Source organism: Megalobrama amblycephala, linkage group LG20 (assembly GCF_018812025.1).
Source record: "Megalobrama amblycephala isolate DHTTF-2021 linkage group LG20, ASM1881202v1, whole genome shotgun sequence".
In the NCBI taxonomy this organism is placed as follows: domain Eukaryota; kingdom Metazoa; phylum Chordata; class Actinopteri; order Cypriniformes; family Xenocyprididae; genus Megalobrama; species Megalobrama amblycephala.
This window is the reverse complement of record NC_063063.1, coordinates 22,104,910-22,124,092: the sequence shown is the minus strand read 5'-3', so window position 1 is coordinate 22,124,092 and position 19,183 is coordinate 22,104,910. Positions and strand designations below refer to the sequence as shown.

At 36.4% G+C, this 19,183-nt stretch overlaps 1 protein-coding gene across 3 annotated transcripts in view; it reads left to right on the top strand.

Moving 5' to 3' along the window:
* Positions 1-3,093: 3,093 nt before the first annotated feature.
* Positions 3,094-19,183, top strand: part of adgra1a (adhesion G protein-coupled receptor A1a) — a 36,861-nt gene continuing 20,771 nt past the window's right edge. The window contains exons 1-4 of one of the 3 annotated variants that reach the window (XM_048171417.1): positions 3,094-3,212; positions 3,637-3,677; positions 4,211-4,366; positions 4,641-4,739. In XM_048171417.1, the coding sequence (XP_048027374.1) occupies positions 4,262-4,366; positions 4,641-4,739 (204 nt within the window). In that variant the 5' untranslated portion in view covers positions 3,094-3,212; positions 3,637-3,677; positions 4,211-4,261. Of the gene's footprint in view, positions 3,213-3,586; positions 3,678-4,210; positions 4,367-4,640; positions 4,740-19,183 lie in introns of those variants that run through there. The other 2 variants (XM_048171418.1, XM_048171420.1) reach the window with 2 other exon arrangements.

The following is a 19,183-nucleotide window of genomic DNA, read 5'->3' as shown; positions in this document are numbered from 1 at the left end:
ATTGTAAAGTGCCTTACTGTAACCCAGAATTTTCTATTTCTTTTTAACTTAAAGAAAAGACAGAACAATTCTGATAATCAATATTATGTCACAAATGATTTCACGAAACCCTAAAACACATTTTTTTTGAGATGTTAACAGATATGTACACATTGCAGATCAATGAAAACAACAATATCACTTATTATGTATATTATTAAGGGAAAAGTGGTTATTTTTCATTTTTCTGAACTATTTTGTTCTTCCGGTTTAAAAAATAAAGCTGAACCAACGTCGCGAAAAGTGAGGTATATATGCGTTAATTTGGTGATTGGTGGAGATTGGCTGGCATGGCTGGAGAGTACGTGTCTACGTCATCAGTTTCTTGAATGAACACTTTTAATCCAATCACTGCATTGTATTATGCATGAGATCACATTACAGTGGAAAATTCAAAGGTCACAAAAGACGTTTCAGTGCTGTTTGTTCACCTCTGCCTGTTCAGCTTTACGTTCAGACTTGTGTCGTAAGTGTATGTATGTTTCCTCAGTACAGCAGCAAAAAAATGTTGTTTGCTTTTTCTCCACGATGTGGTCAGAGCTGGAGTTTGACTATCAACACATAGGCCTATTTTAAGCAACAGTTGAATAGCTATAGTGTTTTAGGCTCCATTCTGGTACATAACCCCCATTTTTCACCAGCTAATGTAAAATGGGAAAAATTAATTCATGATTTATGTTTTCTCTTTTAATACGCTAGTTCACTTGGTAATACATCATATTATATAAATAAAATGGATTGCAAATGGCATTTTATGCTGATTTTTAGACCTTTATTTTTTAGAGCAGCACCAAATGAAGAGATTAACCTTTGTAAGGAGAAAGGCGAAGAGACATGGACCGCTCCCATTACCATTGTAGTCCAAAGAGAGAGAAAGAGTTTATTGTTATTTCATGCATAACATTACATAGATGCTCATTGCCCACACACACACACACACACTTAAGCTCACACAATCTGTCAGGGTGGCTGTGTTGTTATTTTTGGAAGAGCACAGACCAGATTTTGATCATGCTAATGTCTGAATACTTGCCCTCATGTTGACTCTTTGTACTGACCCAGAAATGTGTTTATATTTGCAAACAGCATATATAAATGCAGACAGGAGCAAGAGAATGCAGATAGGGAGTGATGGAGAGATTTATATGACTGATCATGTACGACATGTCTAATGATAGATGATGACAGCGGATCCCCTTAAACTATGTGCTGGACTTGCAAAGGTAACTAGCTGAGACATGTTTCTTGCATTGGATGAATTGAACAGAAGTGATGGGAACATGCAGAACACTGTGGGTACCACCGGAGTGCAAGAAGTAATGCAGTTACACTTACTGTAAACCCATTTGAGGACTCACCTCATATTTTCACAACTACTACACTCAGCGTATAGGCTCAGGTAGCCAGAATTTTAACTATGGATAAAGTCCATTCCTCATTGTAACTTATTCTATTAAAAGTGGTAGTTTCAGCCAGCACTTTCCATGCAATATGCATCAGATTGTAGACTTTGCAATGAATTTCTTGGTTGATCTAATGATTGACCATCCTGGTCTATGACTCATTGCATCTAGGGCTGAAAAAAATGCCAGCTGATGAGATCATTTTAAATGTCAGCTGACCATCCTGTAGAATCTGCCAGATACAGTGTTAAAAACAACAGTTTTGTTCACTCTCTCCATCCTACAATTAATACATCAGGGAGAGACAGAAGGGAGAGGCATCAAGATAAAATAACTAATGTTCCCTCATTGCCTCTCTGCACGCTTCGAGGTTGAGACTAATTTAATTAGCAGAGCTGAGCCGAAGGCTTTTGTCACAGCCCTTGAACTAAGGGCATTAGAGTTTGTGTTGGAATGACTGTGATGACCCTGATCATGAGAAAGTCGGGAAATCTATCCAATGCTTGTGTAATATTGTACATATATGCCAAGTGCTAATATCAGATGTTTCTGAAAATGACCTGTACTTTGAAAATTAAAGGGTTAGTTCACAAAAAAAAAAAAAAAAATTCAGTCATTACGCGACCCTCATGTCATTCCAAACCCGCAAGATCTTCTTTCATCTTCGGAACACAAATTAAGATATATTTGATGAAATCTGAGACTTTTTTTTAATCTCCCATAGAAACTGGGACACTCTAAAACCCAATCCAAATTTGGGTCGAATGTGGACAAACCCAGCCACTGGGTTAAATTTTACAATTTAATTTTTAACACAACGGTGGGGTTTGTCCATGTTTACCCAAATTTATGTTTGAAACAACCCAGCATTTTTTAGAGTGTACTGAAATTGTCCGTAACGATTACTGAGTTAGCACTTTCGGACAGAACTAAAATCACTGTGAAGCTCTGGTAATAATTACTTTACCCCACCTCTCCATGTAAAACTAATCCTGTCCGAATAGGGGTTATGTTCATTCATTTGGACAGAGAAGAACTGACCCCCTGCCCTCTCCCTGGACTGAGCCTGGTTTCTCACAAGGTTTTTGGTCACTAATGGATTTTGGGTTCCTGACACCTTTTGGCTTGCTTAGTTGGGGACAGTTAATATTCTGGAATATTATTGACCTGAATGCACTGACACACACTATTGGATGAGAACCGAACTAAGCTGGATGATGACATCACTGTTTTCTAGATGAACTCATTCCATAATTGATGAACTTGACACAGTTATTGAACCAAACTGAATCAACACTGAACTGAATTCAACTGAACAATGACCGTTTACTATTGTATTTTCAAGGCTGCAGAATTGAATTTCGTTTGCATCACTATTTTCCTGTTTATCACTGAGCGTTATATATAAAGTTCACTGTACAAAGCCCTTCAAGGGTGTTGTCTGTAGGAATTCATTTTAAAAAGTATATTTCTTCCAATAAATTGATTCCCTTTTCTTTTTGAATTCATTTAAGTTTTACATAAGTAAAAAGTGTGAATGTTTTTGTAACTTATTATTACCTATCAAAAAATGATTTTACTGACCTTCACAATAAATTGCTTCTACAAAACTCTATTTAAGTGTTCATATCCAAAGTAAAACGTCACGACCCGCCCACATGCTGCAGCAGAACAACAACGAGATCGTTGCTCGTTGTCACCTGTACCGGATTATCACCAGTTTCGGATTTCTGTGGAGTTTTTGAGGGCTTTATACAACGTGCAACCGATGTAAGTAACTATTTACATTGCATAAAGTTAGGTTTTAGCCGAATGAGCACGCATTTATTGCACTATAAACGTTAAGTTTGTCAGTTTTGCAGGCGCAGCATGAGGCTATACCGAAGGTCTTGACATTAACATTAAAAGTTACGTTAACTCCTATGTTTGTAGTTACTGTTGTTGCCCTGCATGACTGAAAAAGACGAGGACATAATGTTCAGCAAAGCAGCTGTTTATGGACCTAGTCCGCTTTAACATTGTTTTATCAGTTTTCTTAAATGCTTTAACTTAATATGTTGCGATATTTGTCTGATATATTTTGAAACCATTTGTTCAAGTAGAAAGATTAAATATTTCTTTTTCATTGCAATAACATCAATGATCCTGATATTTTCATAAATAAACTCTTCTTTCATTTGTGTTGCTTCTTTAGAAGACCATCAGATCTACTGGGAGGAGGAGTTCATGGAGTAGGTAAGCTCTTTAGTAGGTGGAATTGAGGTAAATGTTTCAGAGGTTTGTTGTTATCTGTCTTTTAGAGGAATTAGGGTAACCAAAAGTCAGTTATTGAGAGTCGGGGGGAAAAAAGGGAAAAAAAAAAAAAAAAAAAAAATATATATATATATATATATATATCATCCCCAGCAAGAAAAGGGACGTCAAAAGCATAAATGACATGATGGCCAGGACATATAGCTGGAGAAGAATGGAAGTAGTTGTCCAGTCCCCAAATGTGGCAAAATTTAAAGAAAGATGGCCTGCCCTCTTTGAACCATTCCAGGCAAATGATTTATCACTGACATGCTGCTCACTCAGTTTTTTTAAAAAGGCAAATAATAGTGAACAAGCTTGTTTATGTGATGCTAGACACACTTTTTGCTGAAAACACACTGAAGACCCACCCCACATATTTTATGAAGTATTGGATTGCATAAAAATGAAAGGTTGCCAATTCTTTACACATCTTGCGTGTTCCAAATAACAGTCAAACAATTGATGTATTACAGATAAATGAAGAATTCCGAAGGTGTGCTGCAGTTCCACTAGAATCAGTGTTTATGTCTCAGCTGGACAAGTACACTCCAAAACTTCTCGACCTGTTTAGTGCGAAGGGTGGAGCGGTTGGTCAACGCATCAAGAACTTGTTAATGGAACTGATACAGGTGAGGCAAAAGTGGTAACAATGTTGCAGGGGCATATTAATACAATAAGTACTTTATTCTCTTGTCTTGCCTAATTGGGTGAATATTGCAAAAAAAAAAAAAAAAAACCTTTTTGTTTACAGCTCCTAATTCATTTTAAGGTTAAATATTTAAAAAAAGTATATATAAGCTCTGTTGAAGAGGTAGTACAGACCCACACTGATAATTGCATTGTATGTTTCTATTTATATTGCCTGCAAGATTACGTTTTTCATTATTCACTTACCAACTATAGGATCCAAGTACCTCTGTGGTGAAGAAGAGAGATGTGACTCTGAGATGCCTCATTGAATACATGGGAGAGAGTGGGCAAGAGCTCATCTCTGACTACTGTGTAAGTATTGTTTAAAAAGCATAGTAGACTTTTTTGGGGGAAAAGCACTTATTCCTCAGATATCAATCTTATGTCTGTCTGAGTTTAGTACTGGAGTTGGGGATTGGTTAGCTTGTCTTAGAACAAATACTATAATTCAGTGGAAATGGCTAGTCTGGCTCTGTCAACAGTTCAAAAACACACCTACAAACACCCAAATGTATGTGCAGGAACCAGTGTCCAACATTAACCTTTTGGTCTTCCAGTGGCAAGTAGACTTGATTTAAAACAATACTATCATATTTTTCAACTGCAGCTTCACAGAAGTAAAATCCTTGTTTTACAGGTGCTGGTCATATAATTACAATATCATCAAAAAGTTGATTTATTTCACTAATTCCATTCAAAAAGTGAAACTTGTATATTATATTCATTCATTACACACAGACTGATATATATCAAATGTTTATTTTTAATTTTGATGATTATAACTGACAACTAAGGAAAATCCAAAATTCAGTATCTCAGAAAATTAGAATATTGTGAAAAGGTTCAATATTGAAGACACCTGGTGCCACACTCTAATCAGCTAATTAACTCAAAACACCTGAAAAGGCCTTTAAATGGTCTCTCAGTCTAGTTCTGTAGGCTACACAATCATGGGGAAGACTGCTGACTTGACAGTTGTCCAAAAGACGACCATTGACACCTTGCATTAATAGAGAGGCAAAGGGAAGGAAAAGATGTGGTAGAAAAAAAGTGTACAAGCAATAGGGATAACTGCACCCTGGAGAGGATTGTGAAACAAGTTCCATTCAAAAATGTGGGGGAGATACACAAAGAGTGGACTGCAGCTGGAGTCAGTGCTTCAAGAGCCACTACGCACAGACGTATGCAAGACATGGGTTTCAGCTGTCGCATTCCTTGTGTCAAGCCACTCTTGAACAACAGACAGCGTCAGAAGCGTCTCGCCTGGGCTAAAGACAAAAAGGACTTTACTGCTGCTGAGTGGTCCAAAGTTATGTTCTCTGATGAAAGTAAATTTAGCATTTCCTTTGGAAATCAGGGTCCCAGAGTCTGGAGGAAGAGAGGAGAGGCACACAATCCATATTGCTTGAGGTCCAGTGTAAAGTTTCCACAGTCAGTGATGGTTTGGGGTGCCATGTCATCTGCTGGTGTTGGTCCACTGTGTTTTCTGAGGTCCAAGGTCAACGCAGTCATATACCAGGAAGTTTTAGAGCACTTCATGCTTCCTGCTGCTGACCAACTTTATGGAGATGCAGATTTCATTTTCCAACAGGACTTGGCACCTGCACACTGTGTTTTATTTTATGTCCTTGTAACGATATATGTAAGATTATGCTTTTGTTTTTTTGATGTATTCTTTGCTTCACCACTCTTGCTCGGTGGGCAGTTTAACTGAGAACAACGTGGTAGTCAAGCAAAGACTTCTTTAGTTCCTGGATAAGCCTCCAGCTGCTGGGCACTTGAGCTGAAGTCAGTTCTGTTATGTCAAATGCTGAGGTCAGAGGCCCTTTATTTTATTTCATTGTCAAATGTTTTAGTAGAATATGGCACAGATTGTACTTAAAACGTGTTCTTGTATTAGTTTATGTTTTAATACATATGAAAAGGTACTGTACTGTGCACTAAAGTCAGTCCTTTTATGTAAATCGCTCAGGTCAAGAGTCACTGTATTTTAATGTCAGTGTTAAGAGTACACAGATTGCACTTTGAAGGTGTTCTATGCTGATGAGATCAGAAGTTTCTTTAATTTTTAATGTTAAAATGTTTACATTACCATTATTGTGTTACATTAACATTAAAATTGTTTACAGAAAATTAGTGCACGCAATTGTTTTTATATGGCAGCTGTTATAGAGTAATAAACATTGGAAACGAATACCTCTCTTTCCTTATTTATTAAAGTTATGGCAATGCTAACTAATTATTTCAAGTGGATTAAAAAAATAATTTGTCTAAATTAATGAGAGTAAATGAATTAATTAAAATCAAAAAGTTTATTTTTTTATTTTAAATGTTACTTATTTTAACTAAGTATGATTTGTTCAATATGCTGCTCTTTGTCACAATGGTCAAACTCAAATGTTTTGCTTTTATCTTGTAGACTCTACTTCATTTTTAGCTTACAGTAAAATACATAATATTGATTTTTACCAACTCAAAATACCAAGAAGTTCACTAAACTTACAAAAAGTAGTTTGAAAATGTTGCCTTAATTTAATTTTGAGTTTTTATTTTGCTTTGCATCAAAGGCCTCTGTCATCCAAATAATTTAAAGGTGCCCTAGATTATGTTTTTAAAAGATGTAATATAAGTCTAAGGTGTCCCCTGAATGTGTCTGTTAAGTTTCAGCTCAAAATACCCCATAGATTTTTTTAAATTAATTTTTTTAACTGCCTATTTTGGGGTATCATTATAAACGCGCCAATTTTATGCTGCGGCCCCTTTAAATCCCGTGCTCTCCGCCCACAGAGCTCGCGCTTGCCTTAAACAGTGCCTTAACAAAGTTTACACAGCTAATATAACCCTCAAAATGGATCTTTACAAAGTGTTCGTCATGCATGCGGCGGATTATGTGAGTATTGTATACTGTTATATTGTTTACTTCTGATTCTGAATGAGTTTGATAGTGTTCCGTGGCTAACGGGTAATGCTACACTGTTGGAGAGATTTATAAAGAATGAAGTTGTGTTTATGCATTATACAGACTGCAAGTGTTTAAAAATGAAAATAGCGACGGCTCTCTTGTCTCCGTGAATACAGTAATAACCGATGGTAACTTTAACCACATTTAACAGTACATTAGCAACATGCTAACGAAACATTTAGAAAGACAGTTTACAAATATCACTAAAAATATCATGTTATCATGGATCATGTCAGTTATTATTGCTCCATCTGCCATTTTTCGCTATTGTTCTTGCTTGCTTACCTAGTCTGATGATTTGGTTGTGCACAGATCCAGACGTTAATACTGGCTGCCCTTGTCTAATGCCTTTTATAATGTTGGAAACGTGGGCTGGCATATGCATATATTGGGGGCGTACACCCCGACTGTTACGTAACAGTCTGTGTTATGTTGAGATTCTCCTGTTCTTCGGAGGTCTTTTAAACAAATGAGATTTATATAAGAAGGAGGAAACAATGGAGTTTGAGACTCACTGTATGTCATTTCCATGTACTGAACTCTTGTTATTTAACTATGCCAAGATAAATTCAATTTTTCATTCAAGGGCACCTTTAAAGTGTCCTGTGATGTCATTTGAATATTTGAACATCAATTTTGTAATATTCACCACTACTTTCTCTTTCTGCAACCAAGTGCTGTTTTTAAGACAAAACCTGACCCTCCGGCATTATGTCACAACCTTTTAGCACCTCTGTGCTCTTTTGAGGTTTAACTAATGGCACAAATTGTACATGATGTTGACCTCATAACAACACGAACAGATGTTGTTCCTTAATTACCAAGCTTCTGCCAACTGCATTTCAGAAAGAAAACAAGTAACATCTCTTGATAGTTTAATGAATTGATTGCTGTGACTGCCACAGGACACTGATAATCCTTTTACACATTATCTAATGCAAATATCTAATCTATAACGCTTCTCCTGCACCCAGGTGGAAAAAAAGTACACTTCTATAATGTACTTAATGTGCTCTATTTTCACACACTAATTTTGTACTTAATATACTACAAATTCTTCTTAAGTACTTCTTAAGATAATCTTAAGAACATCTAAGTGTACTCAACTGTGCTGTTTTGAGATACTATGTATATGAACTTAAATGTGCTTTTAACATACTATCTTTGTATTAAAAAAATGTATTTAGTTACCACTTGTAGTACACTATGGACTCGAGTACTATAAGTGGTATATACAGTTTTTAAATACAGAGATATGTTAAAAGCACATTTGTGACCCTGGACCACAAAACCAGTCATAAGTCACACGGGTATATTTGTAGCAATAGCCAACAATACATTGTATGGGTCAAAAATTATGCAAAGATATTTTGCAAATTTCCCACTGTAAATATATAAAAAATTTATTTTTTGTGAGTGGATATGCATTGCTAAGGACTTTTTGGTTTTCTCAATATTTTGATTTTTTTTTTTTTTTTTGATTTTCAAACAGTTGTATCTCAAATAAATATTCTCCTATCCTAACAAACCATACATCAATGGAAAGCTTATTTATTCAGCTTTCAGATGATTCATACATCTCAATTTTAAAAAATGTACCCTTATGACTGGTTTTGTGGTCCAGGGTTTAGTTCATATTTCATGGTTCTTAAGATTATCTTAAAAAGTACTAAAGAAGAATTTTTTTGTATATTAATTACAAAATTAGTGTGTGAAAATAGAGCACTTTAAGTACATTATAGAAATGTACTTTTTTTCCCCAACTGGGCACCATGAGAGAAATCCCACAGAAGCCCCAGCTCTGGTCCACAATATGGTTAACTACAGTAGTTAACAAGCTCATTGCAAATCAATAGATTAACATATTATCAGCTGTTCACCACTGCAGTGTATAGCAAGTGTTTCATAGATGCTAATGACTCATAAAAATGAAATTTTGATGCAACATATGAGTAAATTAAAAGATATTATTATATTTCTCACTGAAATACTTGATTCTGATTGGTCAGTTGTGGCATTCTGAGGTAAAATATTTTTTAATAATTAAAAAATAAACTGTATGATTAACTCTCAGGCAGTCGGTTTCCAATATAGCTGTATTAAAAATTAAACATTTGTCATCATAATGTGGGACTTTGCTGCTTCTGTGAAATTCAAAAGTCCAGTATTGTTTTGGACCCCACTGACTTTCATTAGACAAAAATATAATTGAAACATTCTTGAAAATTGCTTTTCTTGATAAGTCATTAAAGGGATAGTTCACCCACAAATGAACATTTTGTCATCATTTACCCTCAAGTTGTTTCAAAACTGTATGAGTTTCTTTCTTCTGTTGGACACAAAAGAAGATTTTGAAGAATGTTGGTAATCAAACAGTTGACTGTTGCCATTGACTTCAATAGTATGAAAAAATAAATACCATGGAAGTCAGTGGCTACTGTCAACAGTCCGGTTCCCTTCAATATTTTTGTGTTAAAAACATTTACCAAATAAGACTTTGTTACTGTTTAATTTTGATTTGAATAAATTGTTATATATTTAATATATATAATGACTGTAATGCAGCTAATAGATTTTGCTTTCCTGAAAGAAACCTGAAAGTAATGACCACTGAAGATACAACACTTTTTTTTTTACAGAACCTCTTATTATAATTTTATTGGTGGGGACATGTCAGTGGCTATATTTTGCTGTATGCTGAAAAAGCTCTTCATTTGTGTTAATTTCTTGCTGCAGCTGCTCTCAGGGTTTGCCCCCTTTCACCATTCTCATTACATGATTAAGTAAAACTGTGCATAGCTATCAGTGCACTTATCTGCCATCAGCACTGACACTTGCATGGTGATGTACATTCTGCTCTCCAGCACTCTTTCACTCTCTCTCTCTTTGAAGAATAAGAGTACTTTCTTGTTTCTGTGCCAAAATGCAGGGTATCTGCATTATAGGATATCAGTCCTCTTGACCAAATTATGAAAAAGGGAGAATTGTACAAGTATTAATGTTAGCAGTACAGTGCTATTATTCACTAGGTAGCCAACATTTGAATGTTGTTTAGTAGTGGTTCATCACTCTTTAATTACATTATAAAAGAGCCTAAATTCTGATTAGATGAGTCACACTCAAAACCATTGTTTTATTATATTTTTCTAAAAGTTCACACAATTTATCCACAAAGAGCTTTCTAAATTGATGTGCTGAGGGGAATAATACCACAGAAATCATTACACATATGTTTAGAGAGCTCTGCACTCTTCATTGTAATCAGCATGAATCATTGTGAAATCTGATAACAAATACCTTGTAGAAAGTGGGTTAACTCTGTTTACAAAGAAAATTGCCTATTGCATTGAGCAGATTTTCCTGTCCCCAATGTTGCATTTTTAGAAGCCCTACTGAGTTGGTTTGAGTTTAATTTTATACTTTGAGTTCCTTATTTTTATCGGAGGTATGTGATTTAGCCTTCTGAAATCTTTAGATGCATCTCACCTGAGATTTTAAAACCCTGTCAAGCTATCTCTTTGACTCATCTTACTACTGACAGTGCAGCGGCGATGCTCATTCAAGCTTTATACGTGTCTTAAAATGTTAGAGTAACGTCCATTTTCAGGGGTTTGTTTGCTTATGTGTCAGAGTGTATGTTCTCGTGCTTGTGTGTCATTGCATCTTTCAACACATTCTCATACAATATTAATGACTTTTTAAATCACTGACATGGACTGATGTACAGTAAAAACCCTTCATCACATGCTGTCTCCTAAGTGCTCTTTGACTGTTTGGGAAGTGTTGTCATGGCACTTGTTTTCACCATCTGATCTGATAAGGAACCTTAACATATCAATCTCGAACTTTGTTGACCCCTGACCTCATTTGACCTTGTTTCCATAGTAACAAAGATGTGTGCGGATCCATGTAGAAAATGAACTGTGATTCACTGTCCCAGGTGACATTGCCTGTCGCTTAACCATATCATCACCTCTCAGTCATGCTGTTGCCTTGCTGTTTTCCTGTGACAGCACATGCTTTGCTTTGTTGAAAGTAATTTGAATCATTTATAAGGGATTCTTTTATTCTTGACATTTATGAAACTCTTTGTGCGCAATCAGTTAGTTCAGAATGATCTCATATTTAGCCACCAAGGACCAAAAAACCATTTAGTCTTCCATAACGAATTTGGCTGCTCATAGGTATTAAGGTTATGTATATCAAAATCGAACTGAGACAGAATGCCATTTAAAAGTGCAGTTCAAATGCTAAATATAATATGAAATGAAATTTAACTGCTTTAGTCATAATCCATTATAATTTACTGATTTTTTTTTTTTTTTAGAAATTTTAGATGATTGTCATGGTTATGGACTCTTATTTTGATGTTCTATTTTGTTTCCCTTAGTTCCTGTTTCCCTGCTCTGTTTAGTTTTGGTTTCCTTGTTTCTGAGGCTGATTCTGAGATTGCCCCCTATTTCCTTCAGTTAGGTCATTATTTGAGGGGACAGCCATTTGTAGTGGTGTCCGAAAACATAGTGGACATTATCGAGTGCACTCGTTCAATCCCACAATGCACCACACTAACGAGTGTACAACCAATCTTCACTAAATGGCTGTTAGAGTGTGCTCACTTGTTTCATTCACTCTTTCAAGTGAACTGAATTAATGGACTATAAAGGTGTAACGATATCCTCATGTCACGATTCGATACATATCACAATACTGAACTCACAATACAATATTTTTGCGATACTCCAAGGCATATGGTAAAAGGTTAACAATAGGGAATACTAATTGAGGGTTTAGAGGGCGATTTTGGATTCAGCCTGATTATGTCCCTCTTTTCTTTACTATGGTTACTTATAATTATAAGATGTGTCTTATTTAGTTCATTGTTATCTCCTTAGTATTTATGTCCTAAGTTTGGTTCTGTTTCTCATCTGGTATTGTCTTGTGTATATTTATACAAGCTGTTATGATTTCTGATGATAATTGCATTTCATTTGATTAAAGGACTATAGGGCATCCCTTCTTCTGCTCATCCTTGCGGATTATGTTACGATGATATTAACAATCAGTGTTTGAAATGGCACCTATAGAAGTTTAAAAAAAACATAAATTACAGTGCTCAGCGTAAATGAGTACACCCCCCTTGAAAAGTAACATTTTAAACAATATCTCAATGAACACAAAAACAATTTCCAAAATGTTGACAAGACTAAGTTTAATATAACATCTATTTAACTTATAACATGAAAGTAAGGTTAATAATATAACTTAGATTACACATTGATGCAAAAATGAGTACACCCCACAACAAAAACTACTCCATCTAGTACTTTGTATGGCCTCCATGATTTTTAATGACAGCACCAAGTCTTCTAGGCATGCATGGAATGAACAAGTTGGCGACATTTTTCAACATCTATCTTTTTCCATTCTTCAAGAATGACCTCTTTTAGAGACTGGATGCTGGATGGAGAGTGATGCTCAACTTGTCTCTTCAGAAATCCCCATAGGTGTTCGATTGGGTTCAGATCAGGAGCCACTGAATCACTTTCACCCTGCTCTTCTTCAAAAATCCAACAGTGGCCTTAGATGTGTGTTTTGGATCATTGTCATGTTGGAAAAGTGCTTGACGACCAAGGGCACGGAGTGATGGTAGCATCTTCTCTTTCAGTATAGAGCAGTACATCTGTGAATTCATGATGCCATCAATGAAATGCAGCTCCCCGACACCAGCAGCACTCATGCAGCCCACATAAGGACACTGACACCACCATGTTTCACTGTAGGCACCATGCATTTTTCTTTGTATTCCTCACCTTTTCGATGCCATACAGTTTTGAAGCCATCAGTTCCAAAAACATTTATCTTGGTCTCATCACTCCAGAGTATAGAGTCCCAGTAATCTTCATCTTTGTCAGCATGAGCCCTGGCAAACTCTAGGCGGGCTTTTTTGTGCCTGCTCTTTAGGAAAGTCTTCTTTTGTGGACGGCACCCATGCATGCCATTCCTCTGCAGTGTACACCGTATTGTGTCATGGGAAATAGTCACCCCAGTTTGGCTTTCTGCTTCTTTAGATAACTGCAGTGAACTTGCATGCCGATATTCTGTTAACTTCCGTGGACGACCTGGACGTCTCTGTGAGATGGTTGCAGTTCCATCTTTTTAAAATTTTTGTACCACTTTTGCTACAGTATTCTGACTGATAAGTAAAGCTTTGCTGATCTTCTTGTAGCCTTCACCTTTCTGGTGTAAAGAAATTATTTTCTTTCTCAGGTCTTGTGACATTTCTCTTCCATGTGGTGCCATTGCTGACAGCATGAAATGGGAAGGGGTTTTAACACCCTTTTATAGTCAACTGTCTGCTGGACACCTGTGTAATGAATAATTAGACTCACCTGTGGTTGAATTCTTGTTAAATTAGACATTTGTAGTCTAAAATTTAGCTTTGCTCCAGAGACTTTCAGTGGGGTTCATTTTTTTTTTTTTTTTTTTTTTTTTTTGTGGAAACTGTGATGCTTTTTTTTTTTTTAGGATTCTTTGATGAATAGGAAATTCTCTCCTATACACTCATAGTGCTGCCACCAGCTAGTTATTGTGCATTCATTACTTTGGCTTACTGCCCAACATTTAGCACAGTCTCCAGAGAAAATCCCAAAATAACAATGCATCCACAATACTGTTATGCTACTGATAAAGATGAACAAAACACCAAATAGCTCTCATGCTTAACATATAATGGCATTTTGATTGTTAGCAGGCAAGTTTGCATTTGGGTTTTGTTAGTGCATTTAAACTAACTTTCCAATTGCACCCCTCTCTGCTGAAGCTTGCACAGTGATCCGTATCTACAGAATGATTTTATTCTGGGATGTGACACTCACAGAGCTGTGCTGGGAGGTTGATGCCCCATCCAGCCTGTCATCACAGCAGTCACCAGCCTATTGTATTTTAACAGTAGCACAATGCATGTTTCTAGAGAATAGGCAGCCTCTCCAAAATATTTAACCTGCCTGTAAATCATATGTGACAGTTGACAGGCAATTCCTGTCCAAGACAATGCTGTCACTGAGTTGCAGCCTCATGTGGAGGAGCAAGGCCACAGAATATCAGATTGATATAGGCTAATAGATATTTTACCAGCTTACTGTTTATGTTTGTTGCAAGGCGAAGGGGAAGGCAAAGGCAAAGGAAAGGGAAGGGAAAGAGTCATCATTTTGGTCTAGTTTCCCTTTAAAACAATGACTGTAAGGCTTACACTAGCATATATACAGTAGATGATCTCACAGCTAACAGACATTAATTATAAGCCACAAAATTCCAAATGAGGTTTTGGAATGTCAGTCAGTCTCCCATTTTGATGATCTAGCAATATAGTAAGACTTTTGTGAGCCATTATGCTAAAAGAAATACAGATTTTTTTTCTGGCAGATGTTGCACATCTTGAGTAGTAAACAGTTTGGATTTAATCATGTAATAATTTCACAGTTCATTCTGTCATGCGCACTGACTCTTTTCTGCATTTCCTACTGTCAAGACCATCAGTATGAGCCAAGTTAAGCCAAGGCAATTAGTTCTTAAAACATTCATCAACAAAGTCAACAAATGATTTATAAATTGTGCTTGGTATGCATCAATGGCTACGTTTACACGCAACCAAATAATCCATTAGCATTGATGGCTCGATAATACTGAAAAGCCTTCATGTAAATGTCTAAATCGATCTGGGCTGTGTTTCTCAAAAGCATTGTAAGCTTAAGTAGATCGTGGAACCATTGGCACCAATGGTCTCTACAATTAACTTAGCTCACGATTCCTTTGAGAAACGCAGCCCTGATTGAAGTTGATCTGTATTAAATTTCTATTGGATTGGCAGGCATGGTGTAGACCTAAAATAATCTGCTCAACAGGAAAAATTAAGCATGTAAATGCTTGAATCTGACTATTTTCTCAATAGGATTCAAAAATACCTTGTGCATGTACGCAGCACCGTGATCTTTATGTTTACGGATTGAATATTTCTATCCTAATAAAAGCTATTCTGACATTTATGTCAGGTTTCTTTTTAGATGTCCTCATGGCAAAAATGACAATTATACTCACTGTAGCTCCAGTGACATTATTGCGATGACTTTCTCCTGTTCTGTACGTGGTGACTGGGCACTGCTCATGTGCTTAAGTTTTGTTCAGAATACATATAATGCATATGTAAACAAAAATGTGAATCGGACTGCAAAGTTTCGGGTTCATATAAACAGCACTTTCAGAATATAAAATCAGATTCGATTCACCCAGACTGACGATATTACCATTTATCTAACCAATCTGAATGTGTGCTTGTCTGGCAAAAACGATAGGTCAGTTTATTTAATATCTATTCGCACAATCTAATACATCGGAATTGCCAAGAATTTTCCTAGAAGCAATTATTTCATCTTGTCTTAAATTGAAAACATTCAATAGGGATATTGTTGGCATAGAAACCAAGTTACAGGGTTTAATTACGCTTGGCTAGTTGTGCTTTTAACGCAACAACGACTGGATCAGGGACCTTTCAGCATTCTCTAGGGCAATTGCTTTATAAATTTCAATTAGCATGCTAATATAACCATATTGAATGCCATTGTAGTGTAACTGCATATAATGAGTCTTAGAGAAAACAATAACAACAACAACAAAATACTAGGAACACTTGTGAAAAAAATCATGAGGGCATTGCATGAAAGCTAGCAGCTGTTCCACTGCTGATAAAACAGGTAAATGTTTAGTTGGGGACTGTTTTCATTTAACGACGTGGGTGACAGGGTAGAAGTGTGCCCCACGGCATTGCAATACTGAGACCTAACATGGTACAGAACAAGTGGGTGGTCATAGTTGAAGAGGAATTTAAAAAAAGGTACAGACTTACCGCATCAGGAAAAAACAACAACACATCTGTGGTTTATATATAGATGTCTTTGTAGTAGTCCTATCTATATTTTGCTTCTAACCTTAAACCAGATATAAAAGCCTAGCTTATAGATAATTGGAAGATGCTTTTACTTGCATGAGTGTAACTGTGGATTAGAAAAGTCTACACATTTGAATGTAAATTCCTAAATAACTTTTCTCCCCAAGCATATAAGCTTATGTTTATTGCTTATTTTCTATGGATTATAGGAGTTATTTATATAAAGCTACTTTATGTATTTAATATTGTGTTTTTGCATGTTATTGGTGGCATGGTGACATGTGAACTGTGGGTTTTTGTGGGATATTGGATATTATTATTACTATTAAAGTCGGCATGTCTTTTCTTCCCTATTGTGATATATATCCGAGTGAAACGCCTTCTCAAACAACAAAAAATAGGGCAGGATTTTGTCTACTGGGAATTGATTAGATTGTTGGATTTTTGCAGTTTGCTATACAGTGCCGGCCCTTTTTTTCAGCAGTGTTGGTTCCGGCAGTATTTTTTCCATGCGTTTCTCCCATAGGGATTTGAAAAAAAAAAAGTTAACTGTTGGCTTGTAAGGCTTCGTAAAGCCATGAACCAAGCCAACCATCTATGAGGTGAATCATAACATTACAAACTTTGTTTCGAAGCAAAAAAGTTTTTGAAAATTGGACAAAGATACAAAAGTACAAGACTGTGTATGGCTTAACAGCTTTAGTGAGGAAAAGAACTACAATCCCATGAAGCATAGTGAACAACATTATCAAATTAAAAATGATGTAGAAATATAAAACTACTCATTTAAAAATGTTGATTATCTATGGAAACAGCATATTTTAAGTTCAATGCAAAATATGCATATACATGAAAATATTTCAGTATTTGAGTGTAGGGAGACCAACTTGATTACGTCATTCGCAGTGCTTCATGGGAGTAGACCATAGACTGTAAAAAAATATGGACGTAGTGTCCGTGATGTCACCCATAGAGTTCTGAATAGCAGTTTTGACACGTAAATGAGGCCGCGGCCATCTTAGCTGCACGTGACCGCACGTCACTCACGGATAACTGAAAATGGGCAAAGAGGCGGGACGAAGTTGGAGCCCATGTGACTTGTTGCTGAAACCACGCCCGCCCTAGCTATCTATCTTAGATACTATCTAAAATATTAATAAAGATAGCAATATCATTAGAAAGTACTAAAGGATTACTGTCAATCTACGGTGATTTTTTTACGATAACGTTATAGATGCTCCAACACCAGTAGGCTAATTAATTTGTGTGGAGTGTGCAAATAACACAAATCAAATGGGATTTCATACCTTTATAATAAAATAGAGATCGCGAGATGAATCCAATCCGTGGCACTTGGGTAAAAAATATATATATATATGTACCAGATGTATATCTCTCAAATGTTCTCTCAAACTAATGAGCACGTATCCAAAGTATAATTTTTCAAAATAGTGCAGCAGTTTTAGTTATAATATCCAAGCAGTGCTGTCAGAGTTGTATATCCTCCTGGTATTGTCATTGTAGTAAATCTCAGGAACAAAACTTTTAGCCAATGCCACGACGATCCAACAACGTGTGTTCCGCATGCGAGCACATGTACACAGACTGACATCTGTCTTGAGTATGCAGCAAGCCATATATTGTATAAAATAATACAGAAAAAAGCACAAATACGACTGAGATGCCAAATTCAGCGGCTGAAATGCGCTGCTGAGGTAACATGACGGCTCACAGACAGCAGCGGCATACCTGTCACTCAAGTGACCACGCCCTTAATTATGCAGAACTTTAAGGCTTAATATAATTTAAACAGATGAGCTATAAAAAAAATTCACCCCCCTCAGAGTTGTCACGAAGGGCAAAATTCGCAGTATAGACCAAAACCACAATATGAACCAGACTGTAAACATGTTTTTTTCTGCTGTAAACTTGGCTAATTTAACATGATGGTCAATGAGATTCTGCTCACTTCTGCAGCCTGTCCCTAGCGGCCAGTCGGTGAATTGCAGTTTAATTCACTTCCGTATTGGCTTCACGAGAAACAGGGGGAGGTTGCCTCTTGGAGTAGACTGAGCTCAAGAGCTCTTTTGGCAAGGTTTGCTTGTTTCGACTCTGATTGGTGGAATTTTCTGTACAGCATCATGGGTAATGTAGTTTTTCACCACAAACTCCACTGTTAAACATGGTCATTTAAAAAATAAGTTGAAATAATGCAGGCTTACAGCTTCAACAGAAGCATATACCATTGATTAAACTTGCAGCTCACAGTAAGTTATCATTAAAAATCAATTTTACTATGGAGAAAATTAATGGAGTTTAGCCTACTTCAGGACCTGAATGTTGAACTTGCCGCTATCTCATGTGAGTGACAGGTTGTCCCGCCCACTAGCCGAAAAACACGTCATCAGAAGAGTTGTTTCTGCAAGAGGGAGCGGAACTTATTTTGATTAAAGATTATGAGGGCACATGATTTAAATTAAAAAAAAAAAAAATCATGCGCACGGATAAATAATTTACAATAAAAACTGCAATACTCCATAAAAAGTCAATTTTGATTCCATGGTGACATTAAGTCATGGTGTCATTTGCATGGCACGGCTGGTGCCAAAATTTACTATGTAACGCAAACTTTTCCGAAAAAACCCTCTCTCACTTTTACACACACACACATAGGCTGTATGTCTACATATATAGGCTAAGCAGGCAAACACAAATAGAAATCTTAAGGATGATTAAGAAACGCACACTTCAGTGTGGCTTTTAAGCAATAACAGTGTGGGGTGAAACCTCCCGATGCGACTCTACAAAACGCGCTGCTTGCGAAGGGTAAAACCTGGTAGGTTGTCTCTTTAA